Source organism: Anguilla rostrata, chromosome 3, assembly GCF_018555375.3.
Source record: "Anguilla rostrata isolate EN2019 chromosome 3, ASM1855537v3, whole genome shotgun sequence".
NCBI lineage: Eukaryota > Metazoa > Chordata > Actinopteri > Anguilliformes > Anguillidae > Anguilla > Anguilla rostrata.
This window is the reverse complement of record NC_057935.1, coordinates 59,805,720-59,830,755: the sequence shown is the minus strand read 5'-3', so window position 1 is coordinate 59,830,755 and position 25,036 is coordinate 59,805,720. Positions and strand designations below refer to the sequence as shown.

General features: G+C 42.3%; 2 protein-coding genes across 2 annotated transcripts; both read right to left on the bottom strand.

Moving 5' to 3' along the window:
- Positions 1-1,845: 1,845 nt before the first annotated feature.
- ntn5 (netrin 5) lies at positions 1,846-17,751 on the bottom strand. The gene is made up of 8 exons (XM_064328879.1): positions 17,316-17,751; positions 10,183-10,519; positions 7,906-9,440; positions 7,291-7,479; positions 6,622-6,771; positions 4,988-5,041; positions 4,572-4,652; positions 1,846-4,269 (listed from the first exon to the last, which is right to left on the bottom strand). The coding sequence occupies exons 3-8, from the start codon at positions 9,428-9,430 to the stop codon at positions 3,533-3,535; spliced, it is 2,736 nt and encodes a 911-aa protein (XP_064184949.1). The 5' UTR covers positions 9,431-9,440; positions 10,183-10,519; positions 17,316-17,751; the 3' UTR covers positions 1,846-3,532.
- A 1,122-nt stretch (positions 17,752-18,873) lies between these two features.
- LOC135251439 (zona pellucida sperm-binding protein 4-like) lies at positions 18,874-21,912 on the bottom strand. The gene is made up of 10 exons (XM_064328878.1): positions 21,632-21,912; positions 21,204-21,391; positions 21,025-21,122; positions 20,185-20,312; positions 19,922-20,111; positions 19,703-19,850; positions 19,530-19,605; positions 19,309-19,437; positions 19,127-19,243; positions 18,874-19,035 (listed from the first exon to the last, which is right to left on the bottom strand). Exons 1-10 carry the CDS (start codon positions 21,840-21,842, stop codon positions 18,914-18,916), a joined length of 1,407 nt encoding a protein of 468 aa, XP_064184948.1. The 5' UTR covers positions 21,843-21,912; the 3' UTR covers positions 18,874-18,913.
- Positions 21,913-25,036: the final 3,124 nt, after the last annotated feature.

The following is a 25,036-nucleotide window of genomic DNA, read 5'->3' as shown; positions in this document are numbered from 1 at the left end:
TAAAATAAGCCCTGTTATTGTACAGATGCAGTACAGATAGGTTTTCAAGACTGGGGTCTATATCCTGAAGCTGAGCCAAGGAGGAGGGACACAAAAGGATGAATTGTTTGGCCCCTACTTCTGCCCATTGTGGAAACTAAAATATGTTGTATCTTCATTCTTTGAACTTTTTAGTTCAGGTGTGGATGTTGTAAATATAGTGATTTGGTAATTTGATTTGTGGTTGGCATGCTCAAGTCTCAGGTTTAAAATGGTGCCCACCTTTTCTCCTTTAAGGTTTGCTACTTTAAGTTATGAGGTTTACTTTGTGCCATTTCCTCTTTAATCTTTCATAAACTGTTCTTTGATATTTAGCATAAATTTGGAAACTGTGATAATTGTAACTGGCTAATTCTGGTGGCTCATGGAGGCCCAACACCTTACTAAGACATTTTATGCTGTTTTTTTTTTTAATTTGATTTGTCACCCATATATATGTATATATATATATATATACACCCTTGATAAAGACCCTGAAACACATATTTCTGCATGGCAAGCAATGGTTAACAGACCACCTCCTTAATTACTGTTTTGCTATGGCCATCTGTCTTCATACTTAAACCAACTGAAAACTTGTGGTTGAATTGAAGAGGGCTGTCCACAAGTACAGACCAAAAGAGCTGACTGATCTTGAAAGATTATGTTAAAGAGGAATGGTCAAAGATCTGTTCACTAATTGCATTGCATTCAGAAGACAGCTAGATTTATCAAACAAAGGGAGGGTGTACAAAGCACAGACATGCCAGAAATGTTGATGCTTACAATACCTTTTTGGGAAATAAAATATCACCTGTTAAACAGGTTTCTCAGGCAATTGTATTTATAAGAAAAATGTTTCCTATTTTATGTGCATACATTATAGCCCATTACTTATCAAAGGTGCTAAGGGTGCTGATCATTTTGTAGGGCATTTTATGTATATTGCTCTGGCATATGAATGGTTGTAATGTCTAGAGGGAACGCATTGAACAGCCCTTATTCAGCCCTGTTTGCAGGGAAGCAGATGCAGCGATTGGTGTTGCTGACAGTGCACATAAGGGAGCACACTTGGTTGGGAGCAATCAGCAGGGAGTAGAGTTGCTGTAGATGTGAAGCATTTGCATGGAAGGCATGCAGGTGGGTGGAATCAACAAGACTGACCTCTGAGTCCGGTTAACCTCTGCCAGGTGTGTGAACAAGTGTGTGAAAAGAGTGCAGTGTTTTTTTTTTTTCTTTGGATGCAGAATGTGCGTGAGAGTGAGTGAGTGTGTGTGTTTGTATGCTGCAAAACTTGTTGAACCCTGACTCTCTGTGGTCTCTCATCTCGTAAAAATTCTTCCTGTGAGGAATTAAATGAGGCAGGGCTCAGTGGAAGGTGTTTACACTAACCCTGTCCATGTTAATCCCCCTTCCAGCTACTGTCTCTGTGCCTCTATGTAGTATGCTAGTGTGCATGTGTGTATATATGTGCATCTCTCATTTGATAAATGTATGTGCACATACATTTAGTCTGTTGTAAGGATTATGTACAGTACACAGGCCTACTTGTGTACTTCCTATAATTAGAGCCATGTGCTAACATGAATAATACAACTGATAATCTGTTATGCTGTTTTACAGCGTACATGCTACACATATGCAGTTGCTGGATGGATATGTAGAAGTGTGTCAAAACGGATTTTCAAGGATTTCAAATCAAACAAGCCGAAAACAAATCCTTTAAAAAGGTGAAATGTCAGGAGTGGGAGATACTTCATGCCCACTTTAAACAGATTAATCCCCTGCATCTGGTGTGTCACATCACAGAAACTCAATCAGTCATGATCAGGCTTTTTTCCTATTTATTTTCATACAAGGGCTACAATAGGGATGGTCAACCACACAGGAAAAAACGATCACTTCTGAATACATGATTTTCCACATCTGCTTTCCTCTTCAGGTTCACATGAACTCCTGTATCTCCACAGACTAACACACCCCAAGTATCACTTGGTATGGACCAGGTCATTGGACCACTTACAGGGCCGTGTGTGTGTGCATGCATGTGTGTGTGTGTGTGTGTGTGTGTGTGTGTGTTTTGTATGTGTGGGTCCAGCTCTTTTTAGATGTGTCAGTCTGGCTGACTCAACTACACAACACGGGGAACATTTACAATCACAGTAGGGTAACAAGAAAAAGTCTTCTTCTTTGGGTACTTTTAAAGGGTACAAAAGCTTGTTCTCTGGAAAACAAATCCAGGGTATTTGTTAATTGTAAAAGAAAATGTGCCCATCAGCACTGCGAGAGCCATCTACTTGATATGTCTGAGCAATCGATACGAGGTTAACTTGCAAATATCTGACCTTTCTGTCTTTAGTCACTCAGCCAAGCAGGGACACAGCCACGCAAACACTGATAGTGTTCATGAACCATCAGCGCTCTCTGCATATGGGCACACCTCTCCATTAACTAAGTACTCTAATGCCATAAGGGATTACCTTATTTCATGAAAGCTAGAAAACCAGATTCTAGAGATCAATGGGGTCATAATATTTGGGATTAAAAAATTACCTTTCTGACTTCATAATAATAATTACGTGTATCACACTGTTAGTATCATTTTAATTTACACAGTATTAATTGCCGAACTATTGATTTGGGATAAAGTGATAAATACATATATGAAATTAAATAACAAAATATAGATTTTATAGTAATTAAGTTCTTGTTTGCTGACCTCATCACATTTTAATGTACAGTGCATTTCAGCAGAGAAATTATAAAATGGCTAAAGAGCTATGGCAGCATCCTTCTTGCATGTATCCTCACAGCTCCATGGTACGATCACAGGGAGATCAGTAGCACACTTTCAAAGACTCCCTCCTTTCTATAAATGTTTTATTATGTGGAATATAATAGCTGATGGAAGCTGAAAAACGCTATACCAGACCCAGATATCCAACTCCCTTTTCATGTTGTCACATGTGTAAGTAATTAAGACAGAATAAGGCTAATAAACTATACAGTGATACTTCGTTTGGTATGATTTCTGTGAACACAGCCACCCTGTTTCTCCCAACGTCCTGTTTACAACGTTTGCAATCCACGTCATCAGGCCTTCAGCTCAGTATAAGCAGCATTAGTAAAGGAAGGGAACGAACGCTATGTCCTTGACTGTCCTTATTCTGGTACGGCGAGGTCAGGAATAGCTGCAGAGTCCCAAAGGTCACCCCCATCTTCTCTTTGCTCACCTGCCACGGGACACGTCTGTTACAAGTGCAGTTCATTCCGAAAGCTGGGGGCGACAAGTCAGAAATAACCCCTGGAGCATTTTAAGACGCGCAGCGCAGCTTCACCTGTCTCCGTGGGGCAGGGGGCATGCCCACATGGGGACAGAGCTCCACGAGTCATCGGTTACCCCACAGTGTTCCTGCCTCACATAGAGTCACAATGGGGGGTGAGGTCACTCAGCTACACTGCCATGACATTGAGCCCCCCCCCCCTTTTCTCCTCCTCCCCCTAAGCTGTGCTGTCAGTGTGGGGGGTGGAGCGGCTGTGTGGGGGTGGGTATGACGGGGGAATGCTTCCTGGTGTGTGCAGGTTTGGGTCTGGGATGGGACTGCTGTGTTGGAGGGGTGAGAGGCGTGTCCGGGGACGGCACACTGCTGATGGGGTGCTGTGGGTCCCCCTCGTCCTGCAGCGGAGAGTGTGTGTGATCTGTTTGTTGGTGTGGAGGGCTCCCCCCCTCCTCTGTGGGATGAGGCTTCAGTGAGTCGCGCGGGTTGTGTGTGTGAGGCGGCAGTTTAGTCTCTGTGGGTGGCGGCGGGTGCGGGCGTGGGGGCAGGGATTCTGAGGGCGGGGGCACTAGGTGTGGAGGGGTGAACTCCTTGTGGGGGCGCCAGTGGGAAGGGGAACGAGTGGAATTCCTTGGGGGGTCGATGGGGCAGCGCCCCCTCCTGTCCTGCCCCCGGAACCCCCTTAGTTTGGGGCTCCAGTGCTCCCTCCACGGTAGAGCCAGCGAGGAACGGTCCGCCACCAGCCGGCTGTCCTCCGGACCCCAGCTCTGCCCATCCTCTCCTCCAATCAGCAGAAAGGTGCGTCCCACCTGCAGGGCGGGGCAGCCGCAGCCCAGGTCCCGGTCAGGCACCCACAGGGCCTGCTGCCCCCGCCGGACCCGGGACTCCCCGACACGGAACACGGTCTGGACCCACACAGAAAACTGCCACCAGGGACCAGAACGCTCCATTCCCCTCACCTGCACCTTTAATACTGACAGGAGAAGGCAGCACAATGATATCAATCCAGACCTCTCATAATGGCCTTATACAGTATATGATACACTATACAACCTTTCAGTGTTCGGTACATAATATACACCAAGTACACTATCATCAAGTACAAGTACAGTACACATTCTTACCAAATACTTGGCATTTGAAAGAGAAAGAGAGTATGGAGGGTTGAGAGAAGGTAAATGCAAATATCGTATATTATGCATCCTGGCACAGCTAGGTGGCCCTGCTCTGAATAACTGTGTCCAACAACACTCCTGTTTTGGGACAGTCACTTACCATAGTCCTTCAAACAGTATGTTTCCAGGTTCATTTTCACTTTAACCTGGGATGGCTGGCAATAGGAATTGCACTCCTCAGCTTAGAGACAGGGATGAAAAGAGAGTGTAATATAATAGGATTAAAACTGACAGCTGCACATGCCAAACACTCTAATTACAATGTGGTCTGTCACTGTTGTCACAGTATCCAGTGACTGTCCTCATGCCGCAGACTATAGACAGTTCCCACAGGGGGGCGACATATCCCAGTCAGAGCAGGGGACACCACAAACAGGAAAGCAGTGGGATTTCAAATGTGGGCTAAGACACGGATGCTACACAATGCAAAATTTCCTTAACAAATTTTTTATTATTTTCAATTAAACATGATATGGACCAAGTGGGCAATAAACTTTCAGTCAGAAAGCCTCTCACCTATGCTGTACTGGGGCTGGTAAACTGGTGTTGTAGGGACTACCTCCTGGATTCCTATGTGGAATAAAAAAACACACACATGCACACACATGCACACATACACAGTAAGAAAGAGGAAAGAAGTACACAGCAAAAAAGAAGGAAAGAATTCTTATTTCATAAGTATGGATAAAAAACACTTCTTACTTGGCCAATTACTATCTAGTTAGCGCCACACTGGGGACTTGACAGGTGATTTTAGTCACAGATCCCGTCCTGCTCCCAGCGGAAGCTCGCCGCTGCCCACAGAGCTGCAGCTTTGGCCCCCGGTGTCGGGGTATGCGTGTGTCGAATGAGAGAGAATGCAAATATGCGCGCTATGTGTGCACGAGGCATTCCTGTGTACAAGCCGAGTGTGTCTGTCTGGGCCAGTTTGTGCATGTGTGTGGTCCCCCGGGGACGGGTCGCCCACCCAACAGTACACCGGTCGGTGCGGCGTGGCGGGTGACGTCTGTCTAACGTTACCCTTAGCGGATCCACCAGCGAGCGCGCCGCTGCCGGGACATCTGTCTAACGTTACCCGGCCTCTGCGATCCACCGCCACAAACACTGACCCTGGCCATGAAAGGGCTGGAGTCGGAGGCCACCCATATATTACCCAGGCATTTTCAGAGCCCCGCGCCTCTTCTCCAGCTCTGACACAACTGGGACAGTGACACCCAATCCGCCCGCACAGCTGACTTTGAGGGAGCGCAGCTCCAAGGGGGGGGGGGGCATATGGAGTCAGGATCCCCTCTGTACACCACTCACTATCTTACTGTACCCGCATGGGGGGGTGCACTGAAGTGCTATAGGACAGCAGTTGTACACAAAAAATAAACTTAAGGTAGGGTATTAATTATTCTGATAAGCTGATGTTAAGAAGACACTGCCAGTCAATAGGAAAACGGATAGAAAATTTGGTGTTATGCACAGGGCGAGAAGATTTCGATTCTAGTTTTGTTCAAAGATCCAGCCCGCCTTTATGAAGTCTATTAATAGGCAGAGAGACGGGTATAAAAACAAACAAGGTTTTCTTTCAGTGAGTCTTTTCGTTTGAAGAATTATGTGTCTGCCGTACTGACTGATGGGTTGATTACACCAACAGGTGCATGACCGCATCGTGTCACCTGATTGGAGCTTAAAAGTCTTGCCGCCCGCCTCGTTCTCAGCTCCCTTTGATTAAAGCGAGTGACACACATGGATTAACGCTTACAGCTGGGGAGGCAGGTCGGGACAGCAGAAATAAACGCTGAAATCCGCCAGACCTGATTATAGATCTGCGACGCCCACTGCTGGTCCCGGAGGGCTGCAGTGCAGCAGGTTTACCACTAAGACTCTCAGGACTGGCATAAGTCTCCCAATCACCGCATGGATTAAAACAGCGCCACAAGCCCTCTGGGAATTTATACATTTGGATGAATTAATTACAATTTTTTTTTAAATAATGTATTTGGTATATTGATAACAGTGGAAATGAATCGCAGTGACCTACAAATGTATAACACTGAAATAAAGTGATTATTGATTGAACTTGGGAGACTGAATTTGTAATCAGGAGAGGGAGGTCCAGTTTACAGAGAGAAAACAGCACAGTGCATTAGTCTCGGACTTACGGAGGCAGGGTCTGATTGGGGAGCGCCCCTGCTGGTACCCAGGGGCACAGCGGTTGCACCTCACCCCCGTCACCCCGTCCCGACACAGACACTGCCCCGATGTCTGGTTACACCATCGCCCCACAGCCCCCATCGGATGGCACTGACAGGCTGAGAGAGGAGGGGAGGGGAGGAAAGGTTGAAGAAGTGAACAAAGAAGGTGTGTGGAGAAAAAAAGGGGGGTATGGAAGAAAGAGGCAGAGAGGAAGAAGTTAGCACTTCTTTTTATACCCACACAAGAGCTTAATAAACTTCGACACTAACCTAAGTGAAATCAGTACAAATGTTTACCTCTCCGGGTCATGGCAGTCTTACCCACAGGGAGGATACAGACCAGAAATAAACATTGCTCAATACCTCAGAACATACCCTAACAAGTCTGGGGGAGAACAAATGTTTGCTTTGGTTTACAGTTTTAAGGGGGGCCCACAGTGACTGCATATGCACAGGGCCCAGAATTTCACTCTACACCCCTGTCTGTCTCTACATATTTATAACAGCACCACTTATGTGCAGAGCTCAAAGGGTTGACAGAAACATTTTTTTTTTAATGGTAAAAATACGAAGACATCAAATAAGCAAACACACGCACGCACGCACACACACGTATGCGCACACACACACACTGACGTCGGCAGGCCTGGCGGTGAGTCATCGGCTTGCCGTGATCCCGGGTGTAGCCATTCTGGCAGTACTGACAGTGGCGCCCGGCGGTGTGGTGTCTGCACTTCAGGCACACGCCCCCACTGCGTCGTCCCGACTGCTGAAACACCTCCATACTGAACCTGCACTTCGAAGAGTGACCGTTACACTCACACGCTGCGAGGGGAGCGAGAGTGAGAAACAGGGTAGAGAGGGAAGGAGAGAGATAGAAAAGTAGCATAAAATGTGTTTTTAAATATTTTTGGGATTAACTAGCCATTTGGTGCATGTAAGCCATCTGCATAAACTCTATATGTACATCTATAACCGTCAGGATCAGGGTGCAACAATCAGTTACAACCCAATGGAATATAACATTTGCATATTAGCGTACTGTGAACTTTCTGATATATCACTTAAGTGGGAAAATGGTGGGAGAGATTTGGTTAGTTTACAATGGTTAAATGCTATCCATTTGCTGCCCTGTGACATGAGATTTCATGTCATTAAACTACAGTCACCAACACGCAAATGCACCATTACAAAGCACATATGTAGACATGCAATGGACTCAAACAAAAAACAGCGTGTGGTCAGACTCACGGATGCAGGGGTGAGGCTGGTTGGGTGTGGCACGCTGCCAGGGCCGATCGCAGTAGAACGGCTGGCACACGTCACAGTCGGGGCCGGCAGTGTGGTGCTCACACTGGCACACGGCTCGCCCCTGAGCATCGCGCCGACACCGGGAGGCGTGCCCGTTGCACTTACACCGCCCGCCCACCTGCAGGTCTGAGAGCGAGAGGGGAGGGCCTGAGAACGGAGCGGAGAGGGAGGAGAGGGAGGAAAGGGGGGAGAAGGAGGATGGAGGTCTCGGGGATTGCTGAAGGCCCCTGCTTCTCTGTTTTGACTGTGCCACAACACTCAAACTGTTGGTCCTCCTTTTCCTCAGTTCCCGCATTCTGGAGCTCCCATCTCCCTCAACAGTCCAGTCACAGACTCCGCCCTCACACATCCTCCGCTGGTGACCTCTCTTCCAGCCACGGCGCTTGCCTTCACCCCTCCCTTTTCTAGAGGAGGCCACGCCCCTCTGCTGGGACTCCTCCTCCTTTCTGGTCACATTATGCCCATCTTCTGCATGTCCTGTCCTTTGTTTGTTACTCCTCTTCCAGGTTCTATGCATCCCTTCCCCTCTCCTGTTTCCACTAACTCCTGTCTTTTTTACGTGTGCTTCCTTTTCACTAAACGATTGCCCCCCTAGCCTTAACTCCCCTCCTTTCCTGCCAATGCCTGGTTCAGCCAAGCCTGTCCGTGGTCTCCCCCAAGTCTTTTGGTCTCCTTTCCTGTCTGTCTGGATTCTTCCTACACCCGTAGACCCAGCCCTCCACCTCAAAGCATTGCCCCCACCCCTGCCAAACTCATCCTTCAGCTGTTTGCTTTGGTGGCTGTGAAACACCACTTTGATGTCCGTGGCAGTCACCCAATCCTGAAGCACCGGGCTGTAGTCAAAGTCCGGGGAGGAGGGGCGGCCATCCAGAGTGGAGAAAGCAAGTACCAGCCCCCCTCTGTGCCTCTGCAACGGGCGGGGATCAGAGCAGAATGGCTCAGTTTCCTGGTGGCGAGACGGGGCCGAGGTGCGGGACGGATGCCCAAATTTTCCTGGGCAGTCCGTGGAGTAGAACTGCAGGGGGCTCCAGCTGCGCCCGTGATCCATGGACTTGAGGATGGAGATGGAGAGAGAGTCCGGCAGCTCCCCCTGCTGGCAGAACTGCAGGCTGATGTAGGTGACCTCGAAGCGGCGGCCCAGGGGCACCATCAAGGTCCAATCTCCCCCAGTTCCCACCCCCACCCAGCAGGTCAGGTTGTGGGGATTGTGGAGGTCTGTGAGAGAGCTGACATTTTTCATGAGCCCATCCCAGGAATCGCCGGCATGAACTGGAACACCGTACGCAGCGTTGATGAATTCCGACAGGCAGTGCCTGGGACGCCCATCCAGGTGGTAGCAGGGGTCCTGAGAAGAAGTCCAGCGCAGAGGGGAGTGAGAAAGGGAAGGAGAAAGGAGCAAAGAAGGGATGAGGTACAAGCGGAAGAGTACAGGGAGAGGGGGAAGGGAGCAGGGCAAGGACATCATGTCACCGAGCCTGTATGGAGAAAAAGAAAACTTTTCAGAGGAAGTAAAATCATTCAGTTTTCAGTACGTCAAACTGCAAAGTGATGAAAATTATAAGGAGTTACTTAATGCCCATTTTTCTTTATCACCCCAATGCCTATAATTGAAACATAGCGGCTTACCCAATAAGCGCCAAAATTTTAATATTTCTTCTTTAGAACTGCAATTCAGCAAACGAGCCAAGCCACCCACCACTAAGCTCCACCCACCAAACTTTCTACCACAGCTCTTTTTCCTCTGGCTGTGTAAAAACATATTCATCTTTACATTACAGGCTCTTAAATAGTAGGCATCTGTAGGTAAGTGCGCAAATGCAGAGGACTAACAAAGGATGACAAAAACCATGCGTAACAGCTGGCCCTAACACAAGCTGGGCCACATCCATCAAGTTTATGGTTCCCTCCTCATATTATTACAGAGCTGTATGTTGTACACTGGAACGAGTCAAAGAAAGAGTGTGTGTGTGAGAGACAGAGAAAACTTGGGGGAGGGGAAGGAATGAAAGGCTGAAGTCAGAGGCAGAAGGAGGGAGAGATTTATGGAGACAAAAGGCAAAATGTAGAACCTGACCCCTCATTCAGTCGATACTACTAAAAAGCTAAATGTGTTTCCTTTTCTTATTTTTCTATTTTTTATGGCTGGTATATGTTTATTACACAGGAGATGTGTGCCTTTTAAGGTGATACTCTATGAAAGACTATATGTTCACTTACCTCGAACATAGGCGGTATTTTTTGCGGAGCTTGATTTTTCAGGAAAGATTTTGAGTATTTCCTCTTCGGTTTCACTGTCAAAGTCATCACTGCAGATGACCAGTCATCTATGAAGCTGGAGCCCGGAAAGGTTCTCCAAGTATATCCTTCCTTTTAACATTCCATCCTAGGTGGTCCACTTCTCTTCCTAGAATAATCCTTATAAATTGATCCATCTGTTGATAATCCACAAGACTTTTTTTGTGATTACATAACACAGATCTGATGGTTCTTCCTTTTTGCTAGGGTTCCATAACTTTTCCGTGTATCCATCCACGGCGGTCCAACTGTCTATTACCTGTAGCAATGTATGGAATGCCCCATTAAAATTAGGCTTGTGCTTTATTATTCATTTTTTTATTTTTCAGTGGAGTATCTCTTTAAGAACTGAATTTATTTTGACAAATAATAAAATGATTTAAAATCCCACAACTTGGGGGTATTGAGAGAAGACCTCTATAAAGCAGACAGAAATCATATTATGTTCTGCAAAACAAACAAGTTAGTTTTGTGCAAAACTCTTAAACCCCCCATCAGCATACTCTCTCCATGGACCTCTGTCACTTGCTGTCTTTCCCTCCCTTCCTCTCTCACGCTGTATACTTCCCTCTCTCTCTTTCTTCTTTCCTTCTATCTGTCACCTGCCCCCTTCTTTCTGGGAATGTTCCTAACTGCCGAAGATTGATGATGTCCTAACGAGCGTTTGACACTGACAGCACAGTCAGCAGGGATGTATAAACCAACCCTGTTGGAGAGGAGGGTGTTGGAAGGGTTGCAGGGGTAGTCACTGTGCTCAATTAGACCAGCGCCTGAAACATGAGGCTCTGCTCGGGGCCTGTGGGGCTGGGGGCTGGGGGTTGGGGGTTGGGGGCTATCTCCATAACCCCCCCCCCCCCCCCACCATGGAGGCCACATAGCCCGGCCAGACAAATTTGTTTTGGTGTCACTAGTGGAAACACCACGAAACACGGCTGAAGTGATGATGGGCGCGACGGTGGGGCCTATCCCGACAGCCCGCATTCCTGCAGTCTGGTGCATCATTCCAAACACGTCGTGACATGCCCCAGGGGAACCCGATCACCCCGCTTAAAAACCGATGCTCATTAATTGATCGACTGATTAATTGAATATAGGATTTCAAAGGGGGTCGGTTTACAGGTCCCCTTTCAGACGAATGCAGGGGGTTGTGATATTCAGGGCTGACAGCCCCCAGGAGGGATTAGAAATTCTCTGCCCATGATTTGCACTTGTCTCAGCTCCCACTACTCCAATTGCATATTACAGGACTAATTAAACATAGCCTATTACTGCCTCCTGATGGATTGGTGCTTTTCATAGAGATTAGTGTCATAACCTTCCCCAGGGCAAAATACAAGCTCATTTGTCACTGAGTTTGTCATTTCCGGATCTTCAATGCACTTGGTGGATATGGTTTCAAGGTTTTATCCAAATCCTTGATCCGGTTTCTATAAATGAGCACTGTATGTACGTGTGTGTGTGTGTGTGTGTGTGTGCATGTATGTGAATGTGTGCAGGAGGGGGAAGGATTGTATCCTACTAAATTACATTTGATTTGTTTTTGCGGAGGAAACATTATGGCAATACATTTACAACATTACAACAAAAGTACTGTAAAAATTTCAACAACTAAACCACCAAAAATTAAAATTAAAATACATAAATATGTGCATGATGTGGTGTTTAGAGGAAGCACATTTGATTCCCAAAGAATAGTGTCACAGAGTCAAAGCTTTAATGGTTCATTCTCGTGTACGTATGTGCACATTCTACACCGAGCTCATGTAGTTTTTTTCTGCCGTTATCTCCATCAGAGCCAGACAGCTACAGTACTTTGTCCACCGAGACCACAGTTCCATCACTGCGGCCCCGGCGGTAATTGCTTCTTGGTGTATGAACCAGCCTCCAGCTTGAATTTCTCCAGGAAACAAAAAGCTTTATAAACGGATGCAATTTATTTAACTGACGACATTGACTGACAGCGGGAATGGCCAAAAAATATAATGGTGAAAATTTGGAGAAAATTAGAGATTAAAAGAGTTTCCAGAAAATGACAGCTCTATATAACAGCATCTGCTAAACAAATACATCAGGTAATGTATCACAGATGTTTACCATGTAATTCCAACATTATCTAGAAAGGTCTCTGCTTATTCAAATCGTTTTTTAATGATTCTTAAGAGCCATTTAAAAATGTGTTAAAATATAAAAGTCAGGATATAGACTTGTGGGCCACACCTCAAAATCCACAGGGAGTGACAAAAAGAAAAGAGAAGAGACATTAGCCTAAAAAGTGTAAGACTGACACCTCTCATATTTTTAAATATGAATTGTGCATTTTCAGTTTTTTTGGGGTGGGATGGGGGTGGAAGGGGTTGGTTGGGGGTGGGGGTCATGAGCTGGTAAATTACTCAGAAGCTCCAGATGGACACCCTGCATTGAGAAGAAGGGGATGCTGCATTAGCAGGGGGTTCGGTACCTGCCAGCTTTCTCCGTTCCACCCAGTGGTCTAAATCCCAGTGTTTGGCCAATCTAAAAGAGCAGATGAGCTGGATTTGGCTTGTCTCACACATTTTAACATTCCTCGTCATGGCAACACACAGCTTTGCTTCTGCAACAGGCCGAGCATGGTCCTAACGTGATGGATGGCCGCACAGAGCCCAGGACCTCAAGCAAATGAACAACATGCTTACCCACAATGTATTTGGAGATAAAAATGAAAAATAAAGACTACGGAGGAATATGCAGATATGTACATATGATATATTGTGCAGATATTATATACTGTGAACTCTTCCAAAAAAATTTTTTAATTTACTATAATATTGTTAATCTTACTGATTGCCCTAATTAGTAAAAGTGAATTGTGCAGCTGGTATACACTTCGGTCTATCATTGCAAAGTCACAGATTTGTCGACACATACGTGCACTACACACTTTTTTCAAAACGGCAAATAACCTCAATAAATAAATTGGAAGACAAAGTATTGAATTTTATAAAACAGAAAATAAAGAACAGAAACGTTTGTAGGTGCAACTTCAGGTTATCGATAAGATAGAAAAAATTGCTTGCTGCTGATTTATCTATCCTGCTTTGCGCTCAAAATAGGCCCATGCAGCATACAAATTAGTAGTGTAGGCTATTGTTTCATATTAACTTTCTAAATGCGCTAATTACACTCAAAGTCATAACGTACACACGGCGAAACTTCCCACCAGACACGTGTCTGTTAGTGTTAACAACTGACAGTAACACATTTGTAAACTTCCAATTGTTCTTAGTCTGTCCCTAAACATAACACAGTGGAAACCAACAGATAATATAATATAGTTCTATACCAACCGATCGCAAACAACATTCCGACGTCAACAATAAGTGTAACACACGTTGAAGATTCCTGGAGCCCTGCTTTAGGTGTAATAATCTAATTTTAGTGGGCCGTCAGGGAGGTACACTGACAGGCCTTAGAAAATGGATTATCACTGGTCGTATCTTTAGCAAAGGCCCCTGTCTTTTTAGGTTCACACCTCTCCAACAGCCGCGCCACTCCATGGGAATCTCGTGGTCGGGACATTAGAAATAAATAGTTGCGGAGTTCGGGGCAGTGACGAACAACAAATACCTTTACGAATCAATACAAGTGATGGACTTTTATTTTGTAAATGCTAAAGCACATGCCTGTAACCTAAGTGAACCTTCACTCTCCCGCGCTACAATCGCCCGTGCACATTGACAGTATGCTTCCGTGTGTGTATTTGATTGTTTTTTTTAATTTTTATTTTTATTCACAGTTGATACTGAAAGACAGATGTTTAAATTAATCGTCAATGATTTCATGTTAAACTAATGGATAAACGGTAAGAAAATCCATAATCTAGCGTACTAGGCCTATACGCTCAAAGATGGGTGAATCAAACATATTCCCTGTAAATTCATTCGCTGTTCTATAAACCTGGCTGGTTATTAACAAAATAGCTAAATGCCCGTCATTTTATCAATAACACAACCATAGTGTCCAAATGCCCTTCAAAGAGAATGCTTAAATAAATAAATAATATTTCGTCTATATAAATTCATGACAGAAACATGGCGCCAAAGCAACATATTTTCTATAACATCTTTACAATCTCTTCATCAAACTAAGGACATAAAATAACGTTATATCAGTAAAGTCTGTCTGTGTGTGCGCGCGTGTGTGTGCCAGCCTGCAAATACACACACACACACACACACACGCACAAATATATCCATAAAAACTGGTTAAATAGGCTATTGCCTATATTTTAACGGATTATACAGCAGACATACACAGAAGAAAATCAACCATCAATAGGACGTGCGGTTGTGGTGTATTGCGAGAACGAGATTATTTGTAATGAACAACGAATTACACATTAGGCTACATACACCACCCGGGAGAAGTAAATAAGGGCTCTACCACACCACATCGTTCCCACAAATCTATATATACTAGGCTACATATGGACATATGCTTTCTTTAATAGAAAACGATTACGAAATTCTACAACAATGTATTACTTTGAAAATGCAATGCAAATATAAGATGAATGAAGTTACACCATGTGTTACAAAATAAAGTTTCAAATAGTCGGCTGTGCCACGCGGGCAGGTCGGAACAATGAAGTTTGAAGTTGTTTCTTGTCGTTCGTTACAGCTGGAGAGAGATTAAAAGGTAAACCCCCTACTGAATATTGGACTGGACATAAAAATGTATTGTAAACTGCCTATATTCTTCCTCGATACGTCATAAATGAACACGCAATTACATTTAATTATCACGTGGAAAATATTAGAGCATGCAGCAACACTGATCTGTATTGTTTGATAAATTAGACTAGTTTTTTAAAATCTCCAACAATAGCCAATGAAATTAGCGGCCAATGTTAATTTAATACTGTGCACAACAAACCAGCAATAGGTCGATAATAAACTTAAAAGATACGAATAGTAGCCTACACCACGCTGATTTGAAACGTAATGTCAGCGAACTGATTTAGGCTATTACTAAATGTCATCGATTCATTTACCATATTCCGTTTCAATTAATTGAAATTAATAAATAAAACCTACCTAAGGTTTACAACATGAATGGTTTAAAAATATCGTTGATTGGTCTGAAGTTAAACACACTCCTGTACAAATTTAATTGAATTACTTGACACGGCAATTACAATGCCCGTGGGGTTTGTGAGGAAGTAGAGCTTGTACTTGCAATTAACCTTTGGCTTTGCTAAATCGGCAAATTAACAGATAATTTATAGTTACCGCAACACTTATTTACGTCACATATATTAATGTGTTGCCAAGAGTAAACTATATGGTACGTCATTATATTCATTTCATATGATGCATAGGCCATTCCTTTAGTTAAACGAACAATTTTGAAACATATCGGCAATAACTGCCAGAAACCGGTTAATGTCAAGAATTTGGCGCATTCAGTACGTTCTCTATAAATAACATTAATTAAAAACAGGGTTGGTGAAACTTAATCAATGCATGAACTGACAACTTCCAATTAAAATCATGATTAGTCGGAAGATATAATACAAGTTAATGTGCTATTCTGCAGGTAAAAAAACAAACTCTGGAAACATGTTCAGTTTACTTAGCCATTTCCTTCTGGGATATTGGAAAATAATTAATTCCATGACCAAGACAACAAAACATATATAAGAACATAAAGGCCTATAAGAACCCACACACTTGACATGACCCAACAAGTCGCTCACAAATAACCCATTGATTTCCAAAAAAATATGTTTTGCGTGCGTAACAGAACATTCCACTCATTAACACCGACATTAAATGAACTAGGCCTATTAAAAATAAATTTGTGTAATAGTCTGAGTATTAGCCTATAAAGGGAAATGAACATCCTAGTGTATATTTTAATCACAATCTTCAACCGTAGCCATGTAAATTCATAAAGCTTTCTTATAAATCAGATAATGAGAATGATATGCATATAAAATACATTTATAGACATTTCCAAAACGGGAAATGCCTTGTAAGCTATACATGGTACAAATGAGGGGCAAATAGCTTAATTTCGTTATAGTCTGTTTTAAAAAAAATAAATATAACCATTTAATAAACAAATAAAATAATAGAATAGTTATCATGCTCTTATTTTCATTAGTGGACTAAATGGGAAGTGTCAAAACAGTTTAATTGTAGCATAACTTTTCAACACCGGATTGATATATTCCGTAGGCCCATTCGAGAAGTTGCATTCCGTTCGTGCAGAGGTTTGAACGAAATAAAAAGACCGTATAACTACACTTGCTGATCACAAATGACAAACAAAACACCTTGATAGACCAACCCGCTTTGTACGCAGCATAGCAAAAGTTAAAAATTTCATTTTCGCAGGAATAAAGGTTTCAGTAAAATGATCATAAACAACCTGTCCTTCTCTCAGAAAATAACAGTTTGGACAGTTGGCCTTTGATTGTATATTGAACTTGGTTTTTGGCATTTTACCGTATAATAGGTTAACGTACAGACTATTTACCCTACACTGTTCTGTTAATGGGGACACTCAATTATGAAAAAAGTTCCTCCATAAAGTTCTACGAGCTGTGCTTGGGAATCACACAAGCTGAAACAAAGCAAAAGGCACTACAGGCTACATAAATAACATTTTAAACAGTACATAATAGATTTTCGTGTGGTCATAGTTAATTTTTACTAAAATATCAGAAATGTAGACAGGAATATTTCGCGCAAATTAAAACTTGAATACACTATAAAACTAGATGTGAGTTTGAGCTGTTTAAGTTTAAAGTCCCAAAATCTATTTTGGACCCACGGCGTATTTGTCTACCTACCATCATCAGTATTTAACGTAGGAGTAAATACACAACACTTGCAGCGCGAACTTGGGCACCATGACCGGGTCTAACTAATCAACTTGTCAATGCCTGGTCCTTAGATTCTAAATTTAAAACGCTATCTCTCCATTTTTTCCTGGCGTACCATGAACACAGAAATTGGCATGAGAAGCTAGACTGAAAGAAAAACAAAAAGATAATTTAGATTTGCACTAACCATGTGCGTCTCAATGCGTGATCACCATTTGTCCACTTCACGTGTGTTCTTGATCAATTGGTGAGTAACAAGTGGGCGGTCATCAAGTCGCACTGTACGCACTGGAGAACTGATCCTTCTCGGCTCTGCCGCCGCGGCAGGGGGCGTCCAGTTCTGACGTCAAGAAGCACACGCTACCGCGGCTCACATCTGCACCGAGGACGGAGTGGAAATCCCGCTGTTTGAATTTCGCTGTGTACTGGCGGGCAATTTGAAGCCCCATAAGTACAGTACTTTGAAATGTAGCGAGTTCCCCAGGGGATGAACTCCGTAGTTGATCATGTGCCGCGGAAAACCCACAGCAGAAATAAATACCCTACTTCTTACTGCAGCAAATAGCTTCGAGGATAATTCTCAAGAGCGCTAGAGACAAAATGGATGAACTACAGCTGATCCAGATGGAAATCGTGAAACAGGAGGGAAAATGAGTTCAAGTTAAAGGAAACATAACAAGTGATTTGAGGAAAGAGAATGCGAAAACGTTCCCAGAGAAGCCCATAAAGCTGATTGATGACTTCCCTTGAGTGTTCCCCAGGTGTGTGCGTAAACGCTCAGTCCAGTTCCAAGGATAAGCGCAGAACAATTGAACCGGTTAAGAAAAGAATCTTGGAAGACAGACAAGTGTAACAAAATGAATTGGGAAAGATATGACACGCGTGCATCACACTTGACGTTTAGCCAAACATTCTAGTATGTGAAACATTGTTATATACGGCTTTGGGTGGGTTGAGGGCAGTTTCATTGCAACTTAACGGTCTAATGTTGTCAGGGGCTTACAATAACATAAGAGTTATGTTTTGCTTATAATCTACTACAAACTTACACATCCGTTAATAATTATCCATGAACAGAACTTGTATTACTTAGAATTTTCTAGATATTTTATACTATTAAACATTAGGCGTGGATTAAGGTTAAAATAAGCATGTGAAAGATCTATTAAAAAAAATAAGTGTACAACTCAGGCATTGTCGAAGCAGCCGGCCATGTAAGTACAAGATTTGAAATGATACAGCTGCAGCTCAGCTCCCCACTACATTGTGAGCTATATTTTCAGCTATATGCATTTTCCTACATCCCACCAGGCTGTCATAAATCAAGCTTTGCAAAGTTTGTTGTATTTGAATTAAAAATATCCAAGTAAAAATAAACATTAAACAATTTACCTGCTCACAAGCCCTGAAAGGAACCATTTCCAAATAAGATAGTTGCCCTGTTACTGTAAAGGTTCACAAACTTGAGAATGGAGGCTAAATAAGTTCAGTACAAGTGGATTAATTAACAGTTGGTTAAGTCAAGTGCCTGGAACAAAGGTCTGCAGATGCTGCAGCCCCTTCGGGAGTAGGGTTGAGCAGCCATGAGGAAGAGCTTACACCATTTTCAATTCAGCGCCAAGCAAAACAGCAAGGAAATCACTAGAACTAAATTGCCCTAATCAAGGGTCCAGCAGAAAGAATGAAAACCAGTATACCGTGGGCTTACATGTACTGGACCAGAACAAAGACAATTAAGTCCCAGATTAGCAAGAATCTGCTGTGTTTTATTTCAAGTCAAGAGTCTTACAAATTACAGTCATATTTCAGCAAAGCCTTTGATCTCCACACAGCAACCATGACAGCACAGACAATGACTACAGTAGATGCAGCAAGTCCTAGGAAGCCATAGCTGAAAGACTGGAGATCTGTGGGCAGAGGAGGAAAATATCAGCATGAAGAAATTTACAGTATTTCCTGAGATGCACTGTAGAAGTATTTCACAACAGTTCCTCTCACCTGCACGGTCAGATTTCCTGAAGTCTGACACTGTAAGCGTTGGTTCAGTAAGCATCATTTCCCAGCTAGAAACCTCTGCCTTTTCCATAGAGTCCTGCACTATGGTGTCATCTTTTCCTAAAAAAAACACTAATAAGAAACATACTTTTTAAGTGCCACACAACAGTTCATAGCTTACTAACCTTTATTGTCAGAACTGTTTTGAACATTGTTTGAAGTGGAGAGGTCTGGGCCAGACAGGATCATTTCCCCACTGGAAACGACCACAGTTTGCATGGAAGGGCCTTTCTGTGCTTCAGCAACATCTCTCCCTAGAATTCACAATAGCGTGACAGATCACAAGCAGTGACACGCTCCTGAAGTTTAAGGTGCAACTGCATTCAAATTTTAAACTGTTACCAACTTTGCCTGTTGCATCTCTCTTCACTGCTTTCTAAAGCAGAACGGTGGCAGACTGCAGCACTACAGTGGATGAACACCTGACAACAGGAGATTGTTCCATCAACTACTTTCAGCACAATACCTAAAAGTAGACTTTACAGTAAAAAATACAATATATATATATAATATACATACTCTCTCTTTGAGGTGGATCAGGTCATCAGCATCCACGAATGTGAACATATGGACAATGAACCGTTTGTAGTGGGTTGGGTTTGGGAGTCCAGAGGAACCATGCACTGGGACTAATGTCGTCATATGATTGTCATCTTTGTATGGACACCTGGAGGAAAAAACCTGAAGTGTGAGTGTGGACACCCTTAAACTGTAAAGTAAACTTATGTTGGTAGTTACCCATTAACCAGAAGGGTCCACTCTTGCGCACTGTTAGGACTGGGGGTGGAAGTTGCCCAGCAGTCTCCCAGAGACAGCGCAATGTTGGGGTCTGTCCTCTCCAAGACACGTACTTCCACAAACACAGGCTGCCGCATGACTTTGGTAACAGGGTAGTCCATCTCACCATAATAGGAGTCATACTCAGAATCTAGAAATATAAAGAGATATTTTAAACAAATGATTGGGTTCACTTCAGTCCATTCATTTTTGAGTGTTGTTACCTCTTGCCAACCTGAGCTCTACACGAAGAGGCCCAGGGGCCACTACTGGAGGTGGTGGGGCAACTGTGCCAACTTCAGCCACCAGTGGAACAAAGTCACTGCCCAAATACCAACACTGAAAGAGCAGCCTAGATGGAGAGAGGTTGCAGTGGTCACGTGTTTTGTCAGAAATGCACGTTCCTTCCTTTGAAGGAAGCGTTTAATGTACAAAAGACTAATAGCACAACCAATGTTTCATTTGGGCATTCCAAATCAGGGAGAAAAAGGTTAAAAAAAGGAGTATGAATTTAGGAAGTATGTAAACAATTAAATTTAATCAGACCCTGAGGCTAACAATAACTCACATAGACACTCCTAGCCTGCTCCACTCAGGGAATTAATGGGTCACTGAAGTGAAATACACAGTATCATGGTCTCCCATATTACAATTTTAATATTCCAAAAATGTGATAGTAAATACAATGGAAATGGGAAACATGAAAGACAGAAAAACATGGTTCTGAACAGATAAATTAAGCCCACATGACTAGACCACAAGGACATGGAAATTGGTGACTTCAATAGTGAAATGCAAATTATTTTAGATATGGTTTGCATTTATATAGTGAATAAATGTTCTTGCAGTCTTGATGAAAACAAAACAATTGTCACACATTCTGCACTGCATTTTGATGTACAACAAACAAAAAACATAGGGGACTTTTTGGGGAGACACTGTTCTTTATTGGGCATCAAGGACAGTCAGACTGGGTGTGGTGCAGCGAAACGCATCACTAGGCAACACAACTAAAGCAAACCATATTATATTGTTTAAATAATTAGGAGAAAGAGGCCACTCACTTGTACAAACTGTCCCTTGTGATAGAGCCGAAACGTCCGGCCACAAGGTCATATGTGGAGGACATCTCATTTTCATACACTACATAGCCCTCTTCAGCCTGCACAAGGAAAGGGCATATTAGAGAACTAGCAGTCCACTTGTACAGGTAGTGCAAATCCAGATCCATGGCCCCACCCACCTTCAGTCTAGTGCCACAGGCAGTGACTGGGAACTGGAATATGGCAAAGGCAGCAGTGGTGCTGACAGGGCTGCAGGGTGAATCCCTCCCCCCCAGCAGACTGACAGAGGAAAGGGCTAGATGGGGTACGGTGACATCTCTAGCCACCACAACCACAAACTGACCATCTCTGGTGCACTGGACAGTCACTAGCAGGAAAGAAATAGTTTGTCATCAATGTACCTACTATTTTATACTAAAAGAATATGGGACTTGTAAAAGTAGAGAAGCTCCATGTCAGTTAACCGCTCTAAGAATGGAGCATTAGTCATCTCATCACCTCAGGCTTTTTTTCATCATGGTATAGATTACATGGTACAATTTAAGATGAAGGATTTTTCCACAGCAGCATTTAATATTTACATTCTGGTGAAATCCAATACACTTGCCTGTATTCCCGTAATAGCACTGCTGTTCTTCAAAGCAGCAGCTCTTAGCTTCACAATCAGCTCTAGAGATATCATAGTCACCACACAGCAACTTTTCATTTTGACTGACGTTGCATTGCTCAACCAGAGACAATGAAAATCCAAACGCAATTCTCAAAAGGACAATACAAAATAAAAACTGTAAGCTTATGCAGATGTTAACAATCTCCATGGTCAAACTAGGCAAAGCTTTCTGCCCAAAATCCTGACGAGTTGTTGTCGAGGCTCTGGTCTAATTGCTACAGCTTGGGAACTACAAATTAAAAATTCCTCACGTGGACTAGAGTGCTTGGGTGTGGCCATAATACCGCTAGAAGAGGACCGCAAAAGAAACTGAGATCGAATTAGAAGGAACCCCGTTCCTATGTCGTTGACTGAAACGTTGTGACATTGTGAACGATTATTGCATTGTTTTGATTTTCGCGAAACACGGAAGTTAGCCGGCTAACTCTTCGATCCCGCTTCGTGACCTTCGCAAGCCAATAGTAAATACTGATAGTATACTTACAATACTTGTAAAATATCTCTGACATATCAGAGCTAGGCTATAGGTAAGCTAGCAGCTTCGGTGCTAATGACAAATGTTCCTTTTGCAAACATTCTAAAAGGTGAGATGATTTGGAAAATATATTCTACACAATAGCCTAGGTATCGGTAATGCGAATTTAATATTGTTTGCTATGTTAGATCCTAATGCATGACGTTCTAATATTGATTGTATGATCTCATAGGTATAGAGATTACGGACATGTCAGGCTGCATAGTCTGCACTGGGGCCTAAAATAGAAACATTTTAGGCCTACTATGGACATGGTGTGCTGGTTGAAATGATAAGATTTCTAAGCTAAACCAAGAGACTTTAAACCTGGGCTTCCCAAACCCTGCAGGCCACAGAGCTCCCTGTGTGTGCAGGTGTCCTCATTCCAACGGAAGTTGTAATTACCCAAGTGAAATGAGCTGTTAACTCAGCCGGAGTTTGACATTTACAAATGTTTACGAAAGAAGCCAGATTTTTTTAATTGACTAGAACCGCAGATAAAGAGAACCGTCCCTATTCAGCCAAGGACCATGAAACACAGAAAAAATTTGGAAACGTAATGACCACATTGTAGTCATTGTGCAAAAACATCCCTACATTAATCAAGTTTTGTTCTCCGGTGTCATGCTGCACAGATGCATATCTTCAAATCTGGATGGCTCATTCACCATACTGTAATTCAATAAATTTTCCTAGACATTCCTATGCATAAAATACAATCCCTTGGGATTGGGCACAAAGGGAATAGTGATTATCTATTTTCCAAACAATTCTATTTTTCCCTTTTGTTTGAAAAATGATGAACTGAAGTGAGGATATGATGGGTGAATAAAATAAGTAAATAAAGATAAGGAGTAGGTGACTGTTACACAATAAGCTATTGGTACCTTGCTGCAAGTGGGCCACTGCTCATTGTTCACAAAAACAAAGTGCAAGCAAGATGCTCCAGGTAGCATGCCCATATAAAGTACTACTCCAGGCCCCACAGTCCAGACTGACCACTGTCACCCAATGAGGTACATCATTAGCCATTAGTTTCCCCAAGTTAATAAATAAAAGTGCAATATACATTTTTTTAAACTGATATTGTCATTAGAAATATGCAATATATTTTTCATGTCTGATTATGTTCCATATGCACTGATAGCTTAATGCATTTACATTTTTTAAAAATTATTTCTACTACACACTTTTGTAGCACTCCTGAAAATGATATAATTGAAGTCAATGATCATTTCATCAAGTCAATGAAATTTTGATAAAAGACAAAATTTTCAACCATGCAGTGCGGTTGCATATGGCTAATCAGCCTTTTTGAAATTCCACTCCTCAACTTGTCTACTATATGAAATAACTATTATTAAATATTATTATATTATATTATTATATTTTCAAGTATCGTATTACAGTACTATTGAGTAATTGAATACACATCTTTATACTTTATACAAATTATTTTATATTTAGTTATATTTGAATGATAAAATTCTACACATATTTAAATAGAAAAAAACTGTAATAATTAAAAATATTATGAACAGTGCATCCTGATTAATTATTATCCTGAATTCAAAGATTTAAACTTGTTCTTGTAACCTTTCTGTTACTCATTTGGAGTCCTAATCTATCATGTTGTAATTTTACTCATTACAGAACTGTTTGGGAATCAATGAATATATTTATATCGCTTTGAATAAATTTTCACATTTTAAAATAATATTGGAATACTTTAAAATAATATTTTGTGAGATTTTTGTTTTAAATAAACATAATATACATTTGTGTGGGATCAATATTGTCCCTAAGTGAACACATTTATTAGAAGATTTCATCTTATTATTTAAAAAATTTTGGTATTCATATACAAATTCATATTCAAAAACAACCCTTAAAGGAGTACCATGGTGATTTTCACACTTTCTCTGTTTTATGTGCTATTTGCACAAGAGGCATTGAAGAAACACAATGAGCAAAGTATTAAATATGTCCGTTCTGTATTTTTGGAGAAATATGCGTTTTAAATTCATCGTCCCATTTTCAACCGGTTGAGAAAGTTGTCATTTTTCTACGTCACGAATACAGTAACCACTCCTATTTCCACGCCCCGTAAAGAAATCTGACAAGACACACCATCCTGCTGTTCAGACAATGCAAATATTTGACTAACGTTAGGTTCACTTAAATTAGAGTTCCTTTAGATTATTTCTGGTTATATTCATTTAGCTAGCTAGCTAACGTTAGCTAGCTAGGAGGTTTGCTTTCATAAGGCAATGTTATCGATAACGTTAGCTTGCTAGTTCGCTTTTATGAGGACGTTATAGTTGTGCTTTTATCTTAACTTGGCTAGCTAGATAGCAAAAATTGTAACTGGATACAAGTTAACGTCCTTACCTTAGCTATCTATCGATACTTGATATACTACTAAGCTAGCTAGCTTGTGAAAATTCAGTCTCCCAAAGAGAGCGCGTATCATGGGGGTAGCTATGGTAACGGGGAACGGTCTGTCAATCATAGCTAACTGACAGTTCTCATTACCACGCCCAGACGGTTCGGGTGAATTTTTATAGTGGGAAATTTAGGCTTAGAAAAATACGTTTTAAAGTACATTGAAATGACTGAAGAATAAAAAAATTATGCACATTTGTTTTGTTGTTGCCTGAAGACAACTGGGAAGTGTCCCGTTCAACCACCATGGTACTCCTTTAAGGGGCAAATTTAAGTCATGGTTATGTTAATTTCAAAACACTAATTCCGGTTTATCGTGCATTAACGGGGCAGCTTCACTATCTATGGCAGATTTATCTGCTCTATAACCTTAGGTTACCTAG

What these genes read in the sequence shown, in the direction of transcription:
- ntn5 (XM_064328879.1), bottom strand. Translation starts at nt 9,430, where the DNA reads ATGATGTCCTTGCCCTGCTCCCTTCCCCCTCTCCCTGTACTCTTCCGC. An exon ending in CCAGCCTCACCCCTGCATCC is followed by an intron (nt 7,480 to 7,905) that starts GTGAGTCTGACC and finishes CTCCCCTCGCAG; the next exon opens with CGTGTGAGTGTAACGGTCAC. An exon ending in TCACCGCCAGGCCTGCCGAC is followed by an intron (nt 6,772 to 7,290) that starts GTCAGTGTGTGT and finishes CTCCTCTCTCAG; the next exon opens with CCTGTCAGTGCCATCCGATG.
- LOC135251439 (XM_064328878.1), bottom strand. Translation starts at nt 21,842, where the DNA reads ATGGAGATTGTTAACATCTGCATAAGCTTACAGTTTTTATTTTGTATT. An exon ending in CCTGTGGCACTAGACTGAAG is followed by an intron (nt 21,123 to 21,203) that starts GTGGGTGGGGCC and finishes TTCCTTGTGCAG; the next exon opens with GCTGAAGAGGGCTATGTAGT. An exon ending in ACAAGGGACAGTTTGTACAA is followed by an intron (nt 20,313 to 21,024) that starts GTGAGTGGCCTC and finishes CTCTCCATCTAG; the next exon opens with GCTGCTCTTTCAGTGTTGGT.